At 33.6% G+C, this 20,073-nt stretch overlaps 1 protein-coding gene across 2 annotated transcripts; it reads left to right on the top strand.

Moving 5' to 3' along the window:
* Nucleotides 1-12: 12 nt before the first annotated feature.
* Nucleotides 13-20,073, top strand: LOC120331712 (exonuclease 3'-5' domain-containing protein 2-like). Of its 2 annotated transcripts, none has more exons than XM_039398848.2 (13): nt 13-274; nt 1,609-1,785; nt 10,254-10,363; nt 11,059-11,167; nt 11,342-11,446; nt 11,801-11,994; nt 13,390-13,508; nt 14,350-14,515; nt 16,069-16,201; nt 16,762-16,822; nt 16,909-17,044; nt 17,521-17,593; nt 18,386-20,073. In XM_039398848.2, the coding sequence occupies exons 1-13, from the start codon at nt 14-16 to the stop codon at nt 18,566-18,568; spliced, it is 1,827 nt and encodes a 608-aa protein (XP_039254782.2). In that variant the 5' UTR covers nt 13; the 3' UTR covers nt 18,569-20,073. The 2 variants fall into 2 exon arrangements, with proteins under 2 accessions (XP_039254782.2, XP_039254783.2); XM_039398849.2 differs by having other exon boundaries at nt 13,402-13,508.

Consider the following 20,073-nt stretch of genomic DNA (forward strand, 5'->3'; position numbering starts at 1 on the left):
CTCACCTACTGTGATGTTAGAACGCAAAAATGTTTTTATTTTATTTGGTGGAATCGCGATCGGCAGTTTTGGAACAGCATTGGTTTTTAAATATTACAACAAAAAATGTCGGAAAAGTACAAATGCAGGAAGATCATTACTCAACAAAATATCTGATGCAGAATCCTGGCCATTGACTGATTATGAAGCCTGCAAACCAAAGATTATTCATGTTGTTTCTCATCCCACAGATTTTGACAGTATATTATCAACATTTATAATTGATACCAATGATGTAAGGACATACTTTTCTTGGTATATTCCTTATCTAAATACAGTGTATTTCTTATTAAAAACAGGGGGTTCCCAAACGGTACATGTACCCCCAGAATAACAATTCGACTTTTCTAATGGTACTTTAGATTATATATAAGGATATTCTTTCTGTAACTTCTAATTCGCCTTAGAATCATTTTTATCACTCGATTTTAATAATTCAAACACCTGAGTTTGAGATCTCTTCAGGAAGTCACCTTTTCACCCTAGTTAATGCTTCAACTACAACTACTGTCTTAGCTGATTGATTTCTACGAGAATCGTAGTTTTTTGTATTGAACTGGAATAATCAATTAATTTAAAGTTTTCAAAGGAAATCTGATGGGTTGCCTAGCGATAGAAAATAAGTTGTGCATCAGAGCAACTTAGGCTTAGCAGCCAAAAATATGAAAAAATTTCGGGGGTACACGAGGTTATCAGTGACACGAAATTTCGGTATAATCCTGCCCTAAAATATATGTTTTATTATCACCTGTATCATAATATTTCTGCAATTGCCAAAATTGAAAGGCCAAGTCTCAATTTCGCTTTTAGTTATCAAAAGTATTTTGTCAAAGCTTTGGAATGTTAATTAGAACATGGCATATTATGCACTCTAATATACAATATCCAGTACCCACCTTAATACCTGTTTTATTTATTGGAATGATATCTGTTGAGGAAGTTATTAAGCACATCCAGTAGTAAACTGGGTCATATCAAAAAATTGTGGAACTCAATTCCAATAATATTAACCTTGCATATTTAGTTTTTATTTTGGCTTAACCCTAACCTGGTACACATACTATGTTCAGGTGTTCGCCACCTTGTTGCACATATTACGGGAGCGCCCAGAGCAGTGTACAAAAATGCTTGATAAAATAATGATTTGGATAGTTTCTCATTCTCTATTTTTCGGTTCCCGGCTGGGGGATACAGAGCAGTTGGAGGGAGGGCACAATGATAGACGCCAACTCATTCTATCTTACACTTTACAAGAAAATTCCCTGTTCCTCCCAGGTTCATTGCTTGATAAGGTTATTTCACAGGATGTATTCACTTTGTTGAATTAATTGTTTGAACATTGGGATTTGGAATCTATCAATCGAAATAACTATAAATATCACTAAAATGATAAACAAGGGGCCATGAGTGCTGGAAGCCTCCAGAAGACGGCCATGGGCTATAAACGGAAGGTTAGGAACCAACGGCCTAGATTTTGGCAGCAATTGACTGACTGACTGATATCTGTTATTATCATTTTTTTCCCATCTCTCCATGTATTATTTGTATTTCATTAATTTTTGTTCACAGGTGAAAGTATTGGGATTTGATTGTGAATGGACGTCTTCATCCAACGGTACAAATCCAATTGCATTACTTCAATTGACAACATCAGATTATTCCTGTTATCTGATCAGACTGAACAAACTAAACAGTTTCATTCCTAAAGAAATATTGAGTGTTTTGCAGAACAAATCAATTTTGAAGGTAATAGGATTGAATAACGTTTGGATTTTTTATTTATTATTGGGTATCGGAAAGCAGATGATAAAGTAGCCTATTTATATAAGCTACGGAGAGCGATTGATTTTGATCTATTTTTGACTGTCTATTGACTATCTTGATGGTGTATTACTTTTGTTGAAATAATTGTTTAGAAATCGAGAGACTCTAATATTATGTCTAATACATCATGAAAAATCATTCCAGCTTATGGAATTTTGTATATAATTCTGAATTAGGCAATTTGATGTGACAGGGTAGGGTTAGCTTAAATTGGCAGTGGCAAGTTTATTATGATTACCGGCAGTGTTAACTCTAAGGAAATTATGAGTGCGAAAGTGCTTCGCAGTCGAAAAAAAAAGTGCGAAAGTGCTTTTTCTGATTTTAACTAGTTAGGCGCCCTAGCTTTCGTTTAAACTCATTTCAAACAGCATAGATACTCGAAAAAGCGCTCCTCCCGTTAATATTGTGAATTGAAGTCTTCCCGTTAACGGAGTTTCCTTTAAACCCTTGTTAAAAACAATGGAATTTATCAAAGGACACCTGATAAGCACACTTGTCGGGAATAAAAGTTTCGTGCAATCAACCACCAGCGTCAGTAACGAAGCGCACTCCCGCCTGAAAAGACAAGCCTTGCAAACTTGTTTCTTCCATCTAACAGACACCGATTGATACATGCAGATATTAGTTACTACCGGCCATAGCTAGGGAGGGGGATCATTTGTACAAAACCCGGGCAAAATGACATCCCCATGACCCATCACCAATATCGCTTTAGCATAACGCGCTTCCTCGTCCGAAAGAATATGCTTGAAAGTAGTCCGCCCTCTTCCCTTTTAAGAGATCGGTTAACGTCATGTTTCTCCGGCCAGTTTTTCTTTGGAAAATAACGCAAGATCACCATGAAAGTACCGCTGTTTTTATAGATATAGTGACCTACTTTCTATGGAAGATTTTTTTCCGAAATATTACGCAAGATCGCTTTGAAATCCCTTTCATGAGCTAGCTTGGCCTAATTTATATTATACTGTCCCACGGATTACGCTAAGACGTGTAATTTTCAAATATCGACTTGCATTGGTTTGCGTGCCAGTTAGTTCAAATCGGGTAGAAAACATCATATATTTGCAAATTTTTTAGAAATGCCATGTACTTCCAGCATTTATAAATAACGCTCTCTCTCTAATGCTGCAGACCTAGTATGAAATATTCGCGTCTCAACGCCACTTTCAATTACACTAATAGTAATGATGACACCAAAGAGTTTTCCTTTGCGAAGGTACTGGAAATACAACAGGGTGATTCTTGAAAAAACATGAATGTAAAAAATAAACGAATGACATGATAGTGGTTCCCAAATAATTTTGAGTGTGACGCGAAATACCAATCCATTTGATAAATCTTTTTTAGTCGACCACGTGAACGCCGAAATCCTAGAAATTAAAGTTGAAAGAGAAGTACGCATTCTCACATAAATAATCGCGATATATAATCGTTCATGTGCACAAATCTCACATGTAGCATCGGTTAGTTGTGCATGAAATGTAAAATTCTTATGTGTGTACGTTTCAATTTCAATAAAATAAAATTCGTTTTTCCATGCACCATTACTTGTAATTTTAATATTAATTGCGTTCCGAGTTTGTAAAGTTTAGAAACCTCTTGTATATACCATTACCACTATTTTGATTGGCTAAAGAAAGATAACACGTAACCGCTTTTCGGCAACATGGTATTCGTTTTATATCTGCTTTGAACAGAGAAAAAAACATGTGCCATCTCAGTCATCTGATCACAATCAAAAATCCGTATTCATTTTTTTCGCGATTTCGGCAATCGTTATTATTAAGGCTTTTCGTCGACTGAAAAATAAACATCGTTCTGTTAATTATATATTTCAGGCCATGTTCTTTATATCCTGCCATAATTAGCAACCCATGATTATAAAATAGCTTTGCTTATCATTTGCTGCTGAATCTTGTGCTATCGCTTGTCAATTATAGCAGAGACGTAAGAAACATATTCAAAATTTTCCATGTTTATACAGAAATTAGCGACGTTATCAGCGCCAACTAACAGAAAATAACTCATCATAAAACACAATTAAAATTCAGTCGGTAATAAATGGCTCTAAGGTGATGCCATACAGAACAAAAAGATTTGGTCGCGAGAGTTACCTTAGATGACTGTTTAACGATGTTGTTTTATAAGCGGAAGGTAGAGCAATCAAATTTAATAAAAAAAAACGGGGGTTACGACACCCGTAACACATCAAGTTCATTAGACATCTCTAAAGACTTCTAAGTTGGTTACTCGATTACACTATACTATCAATATTACACTTATTACACCTGTTTGAGTATTCCGGACAATTTCGACTTTGAAATAAATGAAAACTCAACATATCATAATTAATACACAAAAGTAAAATAAACATTCATCGAAAAAGTTATTATTTAAGAACAACAACATAATCGTATAATTCCGCCCAAACCCCGATGTTCGCAAGTGGGATGATAAATAAATACTTTCCGTGTATTCGATAAATCATCTTCTGCAAACAGTCTTGGTGCAAAATATTTCCATCCAGTGATATGCTTACAAATATTCTCTACGTTAATATCATAACCTCGCCTATAGGACTGGGCAAAATATTCGTATCGTTTCAATTCCATACTTTGCGCCAAAAAAGGTACCAACAAAGCTTCCTAATTTTAGAAGAGTCAAAATAAATAGACTATTCGAAATAAATATCCCAGATTTCAAACTCCGTATATTGGCAGCATGAATTAGCCGTTTCATGTAGGAGCCGCACATACAATTGATTGTCGAAAGTTAAAAGTTAAATTGACGTTCCGAGAGCCCACACATGGTATAACATGTACAGGCTATAACCAGAAAAAAATGACAAGTCATAATCCTTTTAATGTGCTTTCAATTAGCTCGTTAGTGATCCCTCCCATCCTTGGCCAAGTAATGTTTCGAAAATGTGAACCTTTCACTCAGCCATGCATGGCGGTGGAGTGTTGAAATCGTGAACGAGAGTATAACGTAAAATCAATCGTGAATTTCGATGTAACAACGCACACTGTCTCCGTCATGAATTGCGCCTATTAACATCGGGAATGATTAAACTCGTAATATTTCGAGTATTTTTGCACCAATAATTAGGGCGTGATTATCAAAATGTTGAATTTGCAAATTCCGTAAATAAAATTGTAACATTTTAACTATAATTATCACCGGGCAGGGGCGCAGCCAGGATTTTTTCAACGGGATATTAGGGGGAAGTTAAAACATTACACCAAAACTGCAATTCGCGACGACGTAATGCGTTTATAACTAAAATGTAAGGTCGTTCACGGCGAAATTTCGCAGTTACGTGTAGCCCGCCTCTCTTTGCCCAACGGTCCGAAGTCCTATTTTAAAACATCGACCATTTATCCGTAGTCAGCGGGCATCCGCATCTAGAAATGAAACATTAAAAATCGCGAAAATTAAATTTGGAGAGATCTATAACTCGCAGATGTCAGTAGTGTCATCATGGTTTATATGTACAAAAACACGCTCGCATGTAGCGACGATCAAAATCATGAAAATGTGAAACTATTACTTGAAAATTATTGTTAATGAAGTTAAATTTTTATTGCCATTCAATGATTATTTCATAATTTTGTCATAATCGAAGGCTGCAGTAAATTTTTTGTCGCCGCGATCGTGTTGTTAAACTATATTAAAGCATGTTTTTATTCACTAGCAAATATTAATTCTCACGTAACGGCGGGCATCGTAGTTTGGTTTTTATATTTCGGATAGAATTGTGAATTCACATCGGCGGCGAAGATTTTAAAGACAACTATTAATGAGCGCATTCACAACGAAAATTGATTTTGTTCTGATTTTTATCTTCTGTGTAGGATTTGTATCAGTTCGTAAATTACGGTCCCGAGTTTAAGCGAACAATAATATTATTACTGACCCCGAGATGCGATATTTGTGAAGCAGATAGTTGACATTTCTATGCTTTTAATTTTAGATCGTGTCCGTGTTACTTTCGTATTAAATAATAATTGAAAAACTCCGCAAATTGGTTATCTCTTGAGTACTCAGTGTTAAGTATTTACGTAAGTCAGCTTTGGGTTAAAACAATGATAGTAAAAAAACACGTGAATAAATCGGCAATAATGGCATTTCGACATGGTCAAAATAATATTTCTCACCAATATCTCATGAAAGTTCCATAAAATACATTATTTACTTGTCTTACTTATCGACGTTTCTAAATTTACAAAAACGATGTTGACACGCTTTATACAAAATCGTTTCAAATTTATTGTTTCTACATGTTAGCGATAGCCGTCTGGTTAATTCTTACCCGTAACTCGTTGTAAAGTAATGTTAATAAATTGTGTTTTGCTTTCCAATGCGCGGTTAACCACGGTTAAATTCGTTTCATGGCGAGGAAGGAAAATACGTTTTCCGGAATTGCAATCAACAATTACACATTTTTTATTTATCATTATCAGCGCCGAATAAAAAAGATAACATATCGTGAAGACGAAAAAAGTCGTTGAAACTTGAGTTGAATTAGTTGCAATTAGCGCCTGATTAGGCACCAGAGCACTCGAGCCCAATGTTTTTAGCATTAGTCGCATATGTAAAATATCCTTAAAGAAGTGCTGTTTATTAAAGTCATCTCGTCTTATGGCCACGCAGAAATGCCTTCATTGCCGAATTATTTAATCACAATTTTAAATCAACATTCAGGATTGGCACAATCTCAGATTTGCGAGGTTTATCTGTAAATTAATACAGACACCATAAAAAAATTATAAAAGGTAATTATCGTCTTAAATATCTGCATTCCGGCATCGATAATAATAATACTATTCGCTTAAAATTGGGACAGTAAATTTGCAAACGTTGATAGGTAATATCAAGTCAACGCAAATGTTTATTTTGGTTTTGAAATTTGTCGTTAATGCCCTTAACAGCTGTTGCCGATGTGAACGCACGCGTAAGCCTGGATTGCCAAACCCAGGATATAGTCGCCAAAACGATTGCGGTGACAAAAACAATTAGCTATTATAACGAAATTAACCAGTAGAAAAGGCTTCTTTGCTAATTTTTCGACCGACGTTCTAGACTCATGCTGTGCATAAAAATATTCCTTATTCGTTAAAAATATTCAATTCGAAAAAATATTCGATTTTGCCCACCCCTACTCGCATATTAATGGGGAAATAGTTTAGATTGATTTTCGACCCTGGTCTGAGTTTGATTTATCGTGAATAACTAGACTAGCTAATACTGAATATCGCAAAATTCCGCGAAACGCCATTTGCTTTTAACATTCGTGGTTACAATAAAATGGCTGTTAAATGTTAATACGACGACGTATGTATTTTGTCAATTTGGCGATTCTGCAAATCTGTGAGATGCTGCTAAAAGTTTCTTCTAATTTAACAAACAATGGCCCAAGTTTAATTCCATTACTAAACAATGTGGTGTCGAGTATCAGAAATTTCTGAATGGCTCCAGTAAATTCACTAAGAAGAGAACACAGACCTGTCAAACCAGTACTAGAAAATCGTGTACTTTGGTCACAATTCATCGATGTCATCGACAGTCACATGACCACTCTCGTTTAGAGAAACGCACTGCCTTGCATTCGGACATCTGGTTTCAAAGACGCCGCCGAGCGTTTTCGCGGTGGAAGCGGAATCAGTGTGCTTGTATAATAATCATATTATAAACTAGAATTTTGCCATTAATGCAAAAGCTTTATCTTCCATGTCTTCACCACATAGGTTAGAATTCCGGTAAATATCGTTATGATATGCAGAATTGAGTTACAAAAGTACTAGTATGTTACTTATTTGTCAACTTAATACCCACACAAAAATATTTGTCAACTTTGAATTTTTATTCCATTCAAAATCGAAAAAAAGTGCTATTTATCTTCAAAATCGGAAAAAAGTGCTATTTCGCAGTCCCTAAAAAAAGTTGCGAAAGTGCTTCGCAATTTTCGCAAAAAAGTGCGCTAATAGTGAACACTGATTACCGGTATTATAAATTTGTATACTTCTATTCTCTAGAGAATATATTTTGAAAACTTTGGGGGTAAATTTCTGTCATGTCCATAATTAGTAATTAATATTCAGTAGCAACAAGAAGGTTTTCATTTCATCTTTTTAAATTTTATCAATAATAATACAACTTTTTTATCTACTTGTCAATTATGTCAGTCACAATACGTGAACATTTCGAATATTCAATTTTGTTTTAAACACCCCGAGTTGACAATTTTAAGGTAGAATTTCAATATTTACTTCACTAAATTTTTATTTTGAACTTCTTACTATTTGGTCAAATTATCACCTGTACTATTTAATAACACTGGATACAATATATAAAATGATTTAACATTTTCAATTAAACACGACCAAGCATGTATTAGTAACAAAAGTGCTCACTCAAGACATTGCTTATCTTTGGCCCACACTTGAAAAGACAATTGAGTCAACTGATGTAATTGAACTAATTACTATTTGGTCCGGTCATCCAAACATTTCATCAACATTAATTAGCATCCTGTGATTGTATGGTTGTGTTAATCACACACACCTCATCATGGTTTTAGTGTTAGATAACCTTATTTTATAATACACGAATAAATATTATGGTCAGTAACATTAATTTATGTGAAGATAATAATTTTCCAAAAAGTGATTTAAATTGTTTAGCAATGGCTACAGAATTAAATTTTACATAAATTTCACTAAAAGTATTGTAAACCATAAGTTTCTTAATTTTTGCGAAAAAATTCCTTTCTCATTCAAATCAGTTATTACAAAGACAGAATGCCGAGATAGAAAAGTTTTGGTTTTTGGACAATATCTAACCACTATTCCGTAGATGGTGGAAATGTACCGATAACTAACAATTTTGACATACCATATGAATGGACATTGTTGATTGTGAAACTAGAACTAATAATTATCTGATTTACCTTATATACGCTAGCCAAAGAGTGCAGAAATTTAATAGCAAAATTGATTTAAATCGTTAAACTAATAATGGTCAACAAACTGTAGACCGGCTAACTGTGACTAGCTGTGGTGCTTCAGTTTATAGTCAACCACACAGCCAATTCCAACCCAAATGCCCTTTGGGAGACCACACATTAAATAACATTTCACACCATGAACTACCGTTTTCTTTTTGTGAAATATGACGATTATTAAGAATAAATGAAGTATCATTTCAAGCAGTAATAAGATGTAGACGACATAGAAGTTTATTTCTCTGGTTAGTTCGAAACCTGTTTTTGGATGTCATTTCCCAGCGTTTTAATATCGACTGGCATCTTTGATATGATGCAACGTAGTTGGTTAGACATATTTTTTTTCTTGCGTCTGCTCCTATTTGATAATTTTCACCATTGAGAAGAAAGATCCACACAAATAGGTTGTTACCAGTTGCCACCACAACATACATTGTCATTTGCCTCAGGAAAAAAAAACTTAATCCTATTAATAACATAATTTTTATAGTGAAGATATTTTTGTGTATCTGGCAGAAACGATACTTCATCCGCATTTACCTGGAGATTAATGAGATCAAGTTGTATATATTCCACAGCCACTTTCCACTGGAGTGTGGACTGCTTTTCCAAATTAATCTAACATTCCAGACATGCTGCCTTGAGCCCACAATATTCTTCAAACGCACGATTGTGGCGTGTACTATACACACGAGTTATTTTATCTGAGCAAAAATATTACGAAAAAGTTCCTGGTTTCCTATAAACAGTTGGTTTACAATTGACGACAAAAACTCACTTGGGCCGCATGAATTCGTCTGGTGGGCCACGGGTCGGACACCACTGGTTTAGCACACAGGGATGATCAAAACACTCCACTCAATCAAATACCTCGCTCAAATCCTCGCATAAAAGCCAATCTCGTATGCAACCTGACCCCCTAAAAATGGCCCTAAAATGATGGATTTATAAAAATTCGTATGCCAGCTGACCCTACAAATCTTATTGTGAGAACCTGGTTCGAGTTGTAGTTGTTGGAATTAAGTTAGCATAATGTCATTTCGTTTGAGTGCGATCAATGTTATGCACAAATAAGCCGAATTTTTAGTGCTATCAGAGTCATGCCCGTATAAGCTGACCCCTTAGTTTGGCAACTTTTTTTCGGTTTTAAACTCTGCTTATATGCAAGGATATATGGTACATTATCAAAAATGTTTAAGTGAATGATTTGATTTTCTATTTTTTACAGTCTTTTGAAATTAATAAATACTTTCTTGCTTTTACTGTAGGACTACATTTGATTCACTTTTTGGTTGGATTATTCTAAATTACGATAGTCCTCAAACAAGAACTTGTTATATTGAATGTACCAGCTAAATCTGTTTCAAATCGTGTTTTCTTTGTTTAGGTCGGTGTTGGAATTATGGACGATGCTGCTAAACTATTGAGAGATCATGGGATTTCAGTGCAAGGTTGTTTAGATTTGAGAGCTTTTGCTGCAAGATATCAAATCACAGAGTAATGATGTTGTTTTGTTAATTGGATTGCGTTTTCTTCTTTATTTACGAAACATCAAAGTGTTCATTTTTTACACTTGAGCTTATGATTCTATGAGATTTTTGTTTGTGATTTAAATAGTAAATAAACTTTATTTCATTCTATTTTACACTTTTTTAACTTCAATTGTATGGAATTAACTAACTCTCAGCTGTTTTCCGATTGTATTGGCCTGAACTGATCGAAGTCCCATATCGGTGCTCCAGAAGTATGTGTACCAATATGGAGGTAACTATTTTGGTTCGCCTATTTTATATCAAATTGTGTAAATGGACTGAAACATATGGACAAGGGGATATTCACTTGGCTAACATAGACAGTCCCCGAACTCGAAATAGAACTAAAATAAGAAAAATCAGAATGAAATTATGGCCTAACCCTAAGCTGGTACACATACTTCGGGAATACCCCCATATCATAGGGTTCTTACTCTTAGTAACATAAGTCTTGTGAACGAAATGTGTTGAAAATTTCGTGCTTACTTTGGGGTTGTCCAAAAAGATAAGAGAAAATACAGATTATTGTGTTGTGACTTGCTCGTTATTCAAGTTTATACATTAGTATTTTTCTTTAGGATTTTTTTGGAAGGGAAAATGAGTGTTTTTTTATATTTATTTTCTTGTTTTAAATTATCGTACAGTTTGTTTTCCTTTCAGGACTAGAGGCCTCCAATCTATGGCGAAAGAGTTGGTGAATATTAATTTGAATAAATCACGTCATCTTAGATGTAGTGACTGGGATGCTGAATCTTTATCAAATGATCAGGTTTGTGTTGTAGCTTGTAGCTATAAAAACCTATTTCATAATTATTTCAATATTCAAAGTTTGAATGAGCAAGCATTTATTTTAACTATATGAAGCTGGTAATTGCCAATAAACGATAGCGTGACAAAATAAATATGCGTGATTAAGCCATTAACATCTCTGATTTTTTTACAGACGACATATGCTGCAATGGATGCATTTTCTGCTTTGAAAATATTTGAAGCTTTACTACAAGTAAAATTTGACGCAAGTCCGCCATGTCAAGAAGATATAAATAAGGTTAGTAGTTATAATTTGGAATCCTAACAGGCAATGTTATTTTATTCAATAAAAGAGTGAGCTGCACACTAACACAAATGTATTTCTGTAACGTTTCGTCCGACCAAAGTCAGACTTCCTCAGACAAGCAGTTTACTGTAAACTGCTTGCAGCTGGACTCTTTAATTGGATAGAATACACATGTTTATTCTCCAGCCACAGCATCCTTGCAGTATAAGCATACGGATCCACTAGCCTAAAGGCATAGGGAGTTAGTCTCGCGCAACCCAATTCAAGGTTATGTTATGTTGTACGTTGACTATATATAATGGAAGATTGGAAGGCAAAGTTTTATTTGTTTTTTGTATGTTTTAGGCAGCTCACAACTTGGCATGGACATTTATTCGAAGTTCGATTCAAGGGCTTGTTGATATTACTTTCAAAGAGAAAAAACGGTTGAAATCCACAAAATGCGAAGATTTGAAATCAAATAACAACGGACTTAAGAACATGAAAGGAATGCCGAAGAATCCGAAATTATACAAATCAATGAAACCGCATTCGACCAGGTAGTAAGTACTTATTACTGATAATTTAGGTAGTGTTCACTTGAATGTTTTTGTAGTCTTTTTGTGGGAACATTCACACAGATGTGTTAGGTGATTTTGGCAGAGATATTTTAATGACATTTTCGACATTTTTTGTTGTAATATTAAAAACCAATGCTGTTTCAAAACTGCCAATTCCAGTTTCACCTATTAAATAAAAACATTTTTGCCTTCCAATTTCATAGTTGGTTAAAGTTTCATTACTTATCGATCTTAAGATCGGTAAGTATATTGATAGGTATTTGTCTGTATGTATGTATGTCTGTCTGTCTGTCTGTGTGTGTGTCTGTTAGATGAACGCGATATCTCGAGAACGCGAGGTTGAATCTGCTCCAAATTTTGCATGTGCATACATCTTACCTCGGACCAGAAGCCTATGGATTTTGGGTTAATTATGTCGTATAATTAGCGAGTTATTAACTAATTACCGATCTAAGATCGATAAGTCTTCGGTCTCAGACCGATATTCTCGTTTATTCTTTATCAACTTTCCACAGTCCGACGCATTTACCCTGTATCTCATGAACCATGATGTGTTGGAACGAAGATTTCATTTTATTAGCAATAAATCACTACGCGGAAAAGCTTTAGGCTATAGTATATGCACTTTTCATTAATGTGATTAAATGTGAGCTTGTTTTTGTGAACTTCTGAGCAGTTGTACTTCTCAGAGTTAATCGTTTTCTGTGGGCAGATAAGAGATAATTTTTATGAAATAGGTTTATAATTGCAATCATCTGGATGCATAGTTTAGGCTATTGTAGTTGTAGGTCTATTACTCAGGGATGTCCAAAACGAATCAAATATTCAAATACATTCGAAATGCATTATATTTGATATAGTAAATTTTTTAATTCAGGAATAATTTGGAACATTTTTATTCAAAAATTAGGAATTTAGATCAAAATGTACAATATCTCGACTGATAATAAACAACACAGAGAAAACAACGACTTTTATACTTTGTTGTTTTTGATGTGATCAACATGAGATATGGTGATTTATGTAATTAACCACATGAACCCCTAAAGAATGTATTTGATATTTCATATTCGAAAAATAATTTCTCAGTATGTATTCAGAATAGTAAAATATTCAGTTTTGGTCATCCCTGGTATACTGTATGATGAAACATGGGTAAATTTTCAAAATCATTTCACTTAATACACTAAATATTATTCAGTCAGTCATTATTTTATTTTTACACATGCCGAAAATACACATTGTACTTGTACATACAGAATAAGGAAAGATAAAAAAAATGCATTTCAGTGATTAGGGAAGTGTTAACAATCATAATTAACTCATTTTGAACGAATATTGTTTAATTTTTCTGTTAGGTAATAATAGTAGAAGGTTCCATTCCAGGCAACAACCACTGTATGACAACTGCAAGCTACAAGCACCTGATGGTCAGTTATTATCAACTTGTGACAGAAAGAAAGCACTGTGGTATATGGAGAAGAACCTTGCAGGTATGTCCTGTTTAAATTTCATTATCGACATCATTATTAAATTACTTGCATTGTGAATGGTTTTTATGTATAATAGTTTATGTCGCATTTTGAAAATTGAATAAAATTAGGGCTTCAAATCAGTGTTTTGGAGTTGTGATCGTGATAAATCTAAAAATCGATTCCCCCCTGTGACACGATGTTAGCAAAAACTCTTTTTTTCTGATGGTTGCTCACATTTTCAACATCACTTTCCAGTAAAATAGAAAATATACAAAAGCGTTTGCTGCATTTATGAACACTCGGATCAAGCATGGATGGTCGAATTTTTTAAATGATTTCATTTTAGTGCAGAAATACTTTGGTCACAACGTAAACCTCACAATAACATACTGTTGCCACATCATGACCAAGGAACACAGAGCTACCCAATAAATTGGGCTATCAAAACAAAACGACTTGTGCTTCCGACACAAGGTCTGGAAATTTCCAGTTTCACACCAGTTTCAATCTCTGGAAAATCAAATTTTGATACCCAAAGCACTTTACATACGCATCGTTTAATCGTGTATTGGGAATGATAAATGCTGTTGGCTCTGACTCCGGATACCAAAGAATTCAAAATTTAGACTCGAATTCCCAACTTCAGGGAGTTTGGAATGTTGCCTTTGTCATATTTAATTATAAAATATCAGTTTTCATTTCGAATCTCATGCCCTACTTCTCAAGCTGCAGGAAATCGTGTGGGTGGTGCCTATGAAGAGCCGTATTCAGATTGAAGATGTTGAAACAGCTCTAAATAATTTTTCTTCTTATTGTTGTCAAATTAAAAAAAAAATTACTCCTATTCATTACAATTTAGAACTGATCTGTGAAGACCCGCTCACTATACGACTTTATTTCGAACCATCTGGACGTCCTGATGATGATAGAGATTATTATTTATATGAGAAAGAAAACAAATGTGTTGTATGTGGCTCCACTGAATCGTTTGTGAGAAAAAACGTCATACCTCACGAATACAGAAAGTAAGTACTCAAAGTAAAACAGGACAACTGTGTATGAGCATTAGGGTGTGGGTGCTTAAAACGAATTGATTCTACTTAATTATATATGAAAAAAACTAGTAGTTTGAGCTGTTGAAGTCTCACAGCGTGACCAAAATTTCTTTCTTACACGTTCTGAAACCTATAAATGGCTGTGGAGTATGGAAAACTGAGAGTTATTTAAACACAACTCTTGACTTCTTATTTTAACTCTGGTTTGAAAAAAATTTCTTCTTATTATGATAAAAACAAATTTAGATAACAAAACCAATGGCATTTGTAGGTTTCCTTTAATTGTCTATGGAAATTGATTGGTCAACTTAATGCTTTTCTGAGTTCCCGTTTGTAATTGGGATTTCGAAGAAATCTAAATTTCGACTCCAAGACTTCATAGCTCTGATTAAATGGGAAATTGAAAAACTTATTTTCTACAGCAACTTGAATAAAGTTGCTTTTATTTCCCAATTACATTTCTTGTGAGTTAGTACAGTGGTTCTAAATCTCAACCCTTTTTCAAGCGACCCAAATTTAAAAAAATATAATTTATAGAATCTCGCCACTCAGAGATATGCTGCCTGTAATACTGAATGACAGTACAGAATTGCAGTTGTAGTACAGAATTAAATGACTTATATACCATTTGTTCCCCCAATATTTACTTTAAAGTGAGAAAACTGTGTGGGTGTCATTGGTGAGTTTTTGAAATTGTGGCATGGCTTTACTTAAGCAAAATAAATGCTGTTGAGTTTTCACGCAGTGTATGCTTTCATATATACAATGACTAATGAGCAACACTTTAATATCAAACGAACAATAAAGTTTACTATAAAGTAGAATTGATAACTTTTAAGTTTTTGTTGAGAGAATAGGCGACCCAAGAAAATTTTCAGGTGTCGTAATTTTGGGTCGCGACACCCATCGATTGGGAAACACTGCTTTAGTTAATCTGTGAATGTTTGTTCAAAGCAAATACTCACGCGAATGTGGATTCTAGTTCAACTATTCCATTCTTGTTTGGTTATCCGTGCAGGTTTAAATAAGAAATTTATCGATAATTAACCAACCAACCAACCAACTTTTGTAATCATCACTCTTGTTCAGATCATTTTTTACCCTCTCTGTCAATTTTTGTTTGTTTTTAAAAAAGATTTAGTGTGAAATTATATGAAGCAATTTTAATGGGATACACAAATAAATATCATTATTGTGACCGTAACCGTTGTTTAATGTAGTACTTGTCTACTTAAAATAGATGAAAATTTACTAAGCTAAACATCAATCTGTTTCTTTGATTAGTCTGAAAGCTATTCAAAAATTTTGTTTGCAAGTATTATAAAAAACATTGCAAAAAAATTATAGTACCTAATTTTTCTTGGTAAAATTTGACACAAAGAAAAGCAAAAAAATTTGTTGCGTTTTTATGAATATCAATAATTTGGAATAATATTTCAACTCGTTATATATATTACCTACATATATTACCCCAATCCCATTGGATCCAAATTTGTTTTTCCTAAAATTTAATTACTTTCCAGACATTTTGCGTTAGCAATGAAAGATCATACTTCGCATGATATTTTATTATTATGCCTTCCATGTCATCAACAATCAAATTATTACGATTGTCTTTTAAGAAGACAACTTGCTGAAGAATTCAAAGCACCTCAGGTATTTAGATATTTTTGAGTAACGATTTTGGGTACTTTCGATCCTGTTTCCAGATCTGTACAATCTATCTTGTTTCAAGTCTTGCGCAGTATGCTAAACATAACTAAATTAACTTTTCATTTTGTTCCACAATTTTTGGACAAAGTGGTAAACACACTGGCAAATGTTGAAAATATGAAGTACATATATCATCGCAAATAAGCTGACCTGACTGAAACAGCAAATCTATGAAAAATTCTCATATAAGCCGACCTTACATATCGTAACACGCTGTACGCATCTATATCAGCAAATGGTTTCAGAAGAGAAAAAATGAAAATGATAACCAAAATTGTTATGTTTTACTTTTATCAATAAAATTAAGAAGTGTCCAAAATCCTAATTTATCATCACTTTCATTGTCAAACTTCTCGAAGAGATCTTTCCAGTTCAGAGTTATGTGCATATAAGCCGCCCCAAGAGTTATACTCGTATAAGTGACCCCTTAGTCCGGCAGCTTTTATTTTTTGAGTTTTGAACTCGGCTTTTATGCAAGGATATTCAGTATTTTAAATTTTCAGGGTTCTATACAAGCAGCGAGAATGTTTGAAGATCCTGAGAGAAGATCAGTTCGATCTGCTGGTAAGTTAAAAATCCAATGACGTAGTGATTTACTTTTTTTATTTTTACGCAGTTCGTTCTGTATCATTCCACCCTTACAATTTCAGGTAGAGCTCTTCAAAATTCAAAAAATAAACTTCCAGAAAACAGAAAAAGAGAACTGGATCTTATTTTAGCTGAATTTTTCAATGTCGATGATGTAACAGATGAAATCATTTCAGAAGCCTGTGAACTTGAAACAAGGTATGTTATGATGCTTTGTTTTGAAGTCCCTGCTTGCTTTCCACTACGTTGTTGTGTATCGTTTAATGAATGCTTTTGAATTGCTTCTGTACCATTATTAAATAAATAATTCATTTTTTGTAAAATCCTACAAAATATTTGATTAATGAAGTTGAAATAATTGTATATGTGTAGTCAAGATGTTTATATCCAAATAAGATGATATGATTAATATCTCAACTGTGACTAGTATTGGATTATTGGTACAAGATATTCTTCATCTTTTAACTTGTTTTTTTCTGCCTTTGAGTGCGGAAGTGGTTTGTATCATTTGCTGCAATTTCATCGTAATTTGTTCAGAGATTAGTCTATTATTTGAGCATATCAAATGCCTGATCACAGTTATCGTCTTTATTCAAAAGTTGATGAATCCTGATCATTTTGCTTTTTTTGACTATCAAACTTTTTGTTCAAGTTCCTTTCATTTCTCTCCATAGAGTAGAAAATGAAGCATATGTACCTCACGGAGAGAAAGTTGTTCTTTCTATTTTTAAAGATCAAGGCACTCAGGTATGATTCATTATTCATTCATTTTGTAGGTTTATCTTCATCCTAGAAGGTTTCTAACAAAAAGTGTTTCCTAGTTGAAACAACTCATTTTATGATCTTGTTTTGTTTCAAGACCAAAAACACCTGCTAAAGTTCATAAAATGTTTTCTGAATCATATCATATTGTTAGTGGATATAATTCAGTTCAAATTATAAGGAAATAAAGCTAACATTACAGTGACACCGCGGTAGTCGAGCATAATTCGTTTAGAATTGGTGTTCGACTACTGACATTTTTTGTTGTCATTAGAAACAATGGTAATTATTTTAATTTGTTCTTGGGCATTTTGAAATACTCAAAATATTAGTAAAAAGTGTACCTAAACAACAATACTTAATCAAATGTGTACGTAATGAAGATAAAAAAAAAAATTGTATCAGGATTGTATGTTTGAGCAAATTTCTGTGAGTTCTATGGGATTTGTTTTTTATGCGATGACATCAGCAAAAATTGCACACTTTTTGGCGGTTCGTGTTTGTTGTGAAGATCGGCCATTTGGACATTGTGCGCATAAACATGGCTGTCTTGTTGAATGGTCAAGAGCCAGTCGAGATGCGCGGTTCGAGTGACGTCATCTCACTTGGCGACGCTCTCCGATGTTTAATCACGGAATTGAGAATAAATGAAAACTGCGAATACTTGACATAATCTGCTGAGCTCTGAGCTGCATACCTTTTCATTTCGTTTGCACTAACTTGTATTCATGTCATGATAATAGTATTTCTATAAATTATCTGTTTTTTTATTACCAGGGCATGCTTGATTTCGAAAGAAGATGGAGGGAACATTTTTTAAAGAACATGCAACCTAAGTATCTGCCTGTGCTCTGGTCTGTCGATCACAATCATGCTAAAGTTAAAAAAAGAATTAATGAAATGGAGGATGAATACAAAGCTAAACTTAATTCCAAAGCAATGTCATTTGCTACAAAATGAGGGCTGTTTTCATACAAAATGAATTGGATTATTAAATCATAAATAATTTTGTTTCACAAATTTTTTCTGATAAACGGATATGCGGCAATTCATGTTAATATTCTTTTTTTATAGAGAATGCTAGTGTGCAAACATTGTGTTATTTATTGAAAGTGCTAATCTCACTTTCTTATTTTTGTTTTATCATGACATTCATAGTGGTACATTTGAATTTGTACTGTCAGTTTTTCTGTGGGTTCTATAGTTTGATTACATTCTTTTTTCTGTGGGTGATTATATCCGAAACAAAGAGCTTATCGAAGAAAGGTTATTTTTAATTGTGTTATTTATTTAACTGCTAAGCCTTCTTTCTCTCGTTTGGTTTAACTTGATATTCATAGTGGAAAAATTGAATTGGTACTGTTAGTTTTTCTGTGGAATTTGTCGTTTTTGATTACATTCTTTTTCTGTTGGTGATTATATTCAAAACACAGAGCTTATTGTTTTTCTTACGTCCCTATGTATTACATGATATTTGCATTGCATGATTTTTTTGAAAGGAGGTTAACTGAACATTTCGATTAAACAAGGGCCAAGAACACAAAGTTTTTGTATTTTTACCAAAATTTTCATAGTGCATTTCATTAATTTTTATTTGATACAAATAAACTGTGCCAAATATATTCTATTTTATTTTCTGAATAGTTTCAATTTGAAAATTGATTATGCTTTATTTGCTTTATTATGTTTTTTTGGTATTTGTCAAGTTCACAGGAAATTCTTGTATTTGGAGGTTTGATGCCCCTTCCTCGTTGTTCATGTGAAACCCAAATAGTCTCTGGATCCCCCCATGGTAAGATTAATAGATTCTTGACCAGTGCCTGGTACCTCTCGTAGAGCCCCTGTTTAGAGTTGCATTTTCAATTCATTTACCTTGTCATCAGCTGCTTACACTATTTTTTCCTTTATTTGCTTGTTCGCCTATTACCAACTATTTTTGTTTTGAATCTTGGTGCAGCAATTTATTTATTTACTTCTTTATGTCAGCATCAACAAATGTTTCAAATAATGAACATACTGATTTTGTTGACAGATATGAGCATTTCGACTTAATTTAATATTTGTTCTTCTGTGAGTGATACGAAGCTAATGCGGAAAAAGTACAAAATTTACATTTTCTCAATTTGTTACAAAAATTGATTTGCAAACACAACATGTCAGGACTTTAATATGGATTAGCAATAATGAATGAAATCATAACTTTTTTTTATTTAGTAAAATGAGCTCTACTTTAAGATATTGTACACATTCAGACAAGTAACATATAGAATTTAGAAATATCAACAAAGATGATATTTATATCTTGATATGTTCTAGCTGTCTTCATCCAGATCTAACAGAACATTCAATCATAAGCTTGCACAGTGTGAATCCTATTACTAAAAATGGTGATTTCAAGTCTAAAATAGTCCTAATCCAAGTAAACGGTAACTGACATTTTTCTTTTTTCTGTGCACATTGCAGAA

This window comes from Styela clava, chromosome 6, assembly GCF_964204865.1.
Source record: "Styela clava chromosome 6, kaStyClav1.hap1.2, whole genome shotgun sequence".
In the NCBI taxonomy this organism is placed as follows: Eukaryota; Metazoa; Chordata; class Ascidiacea; order Stolidobranchia; family Styelidae; genus Styela; species Styela clava.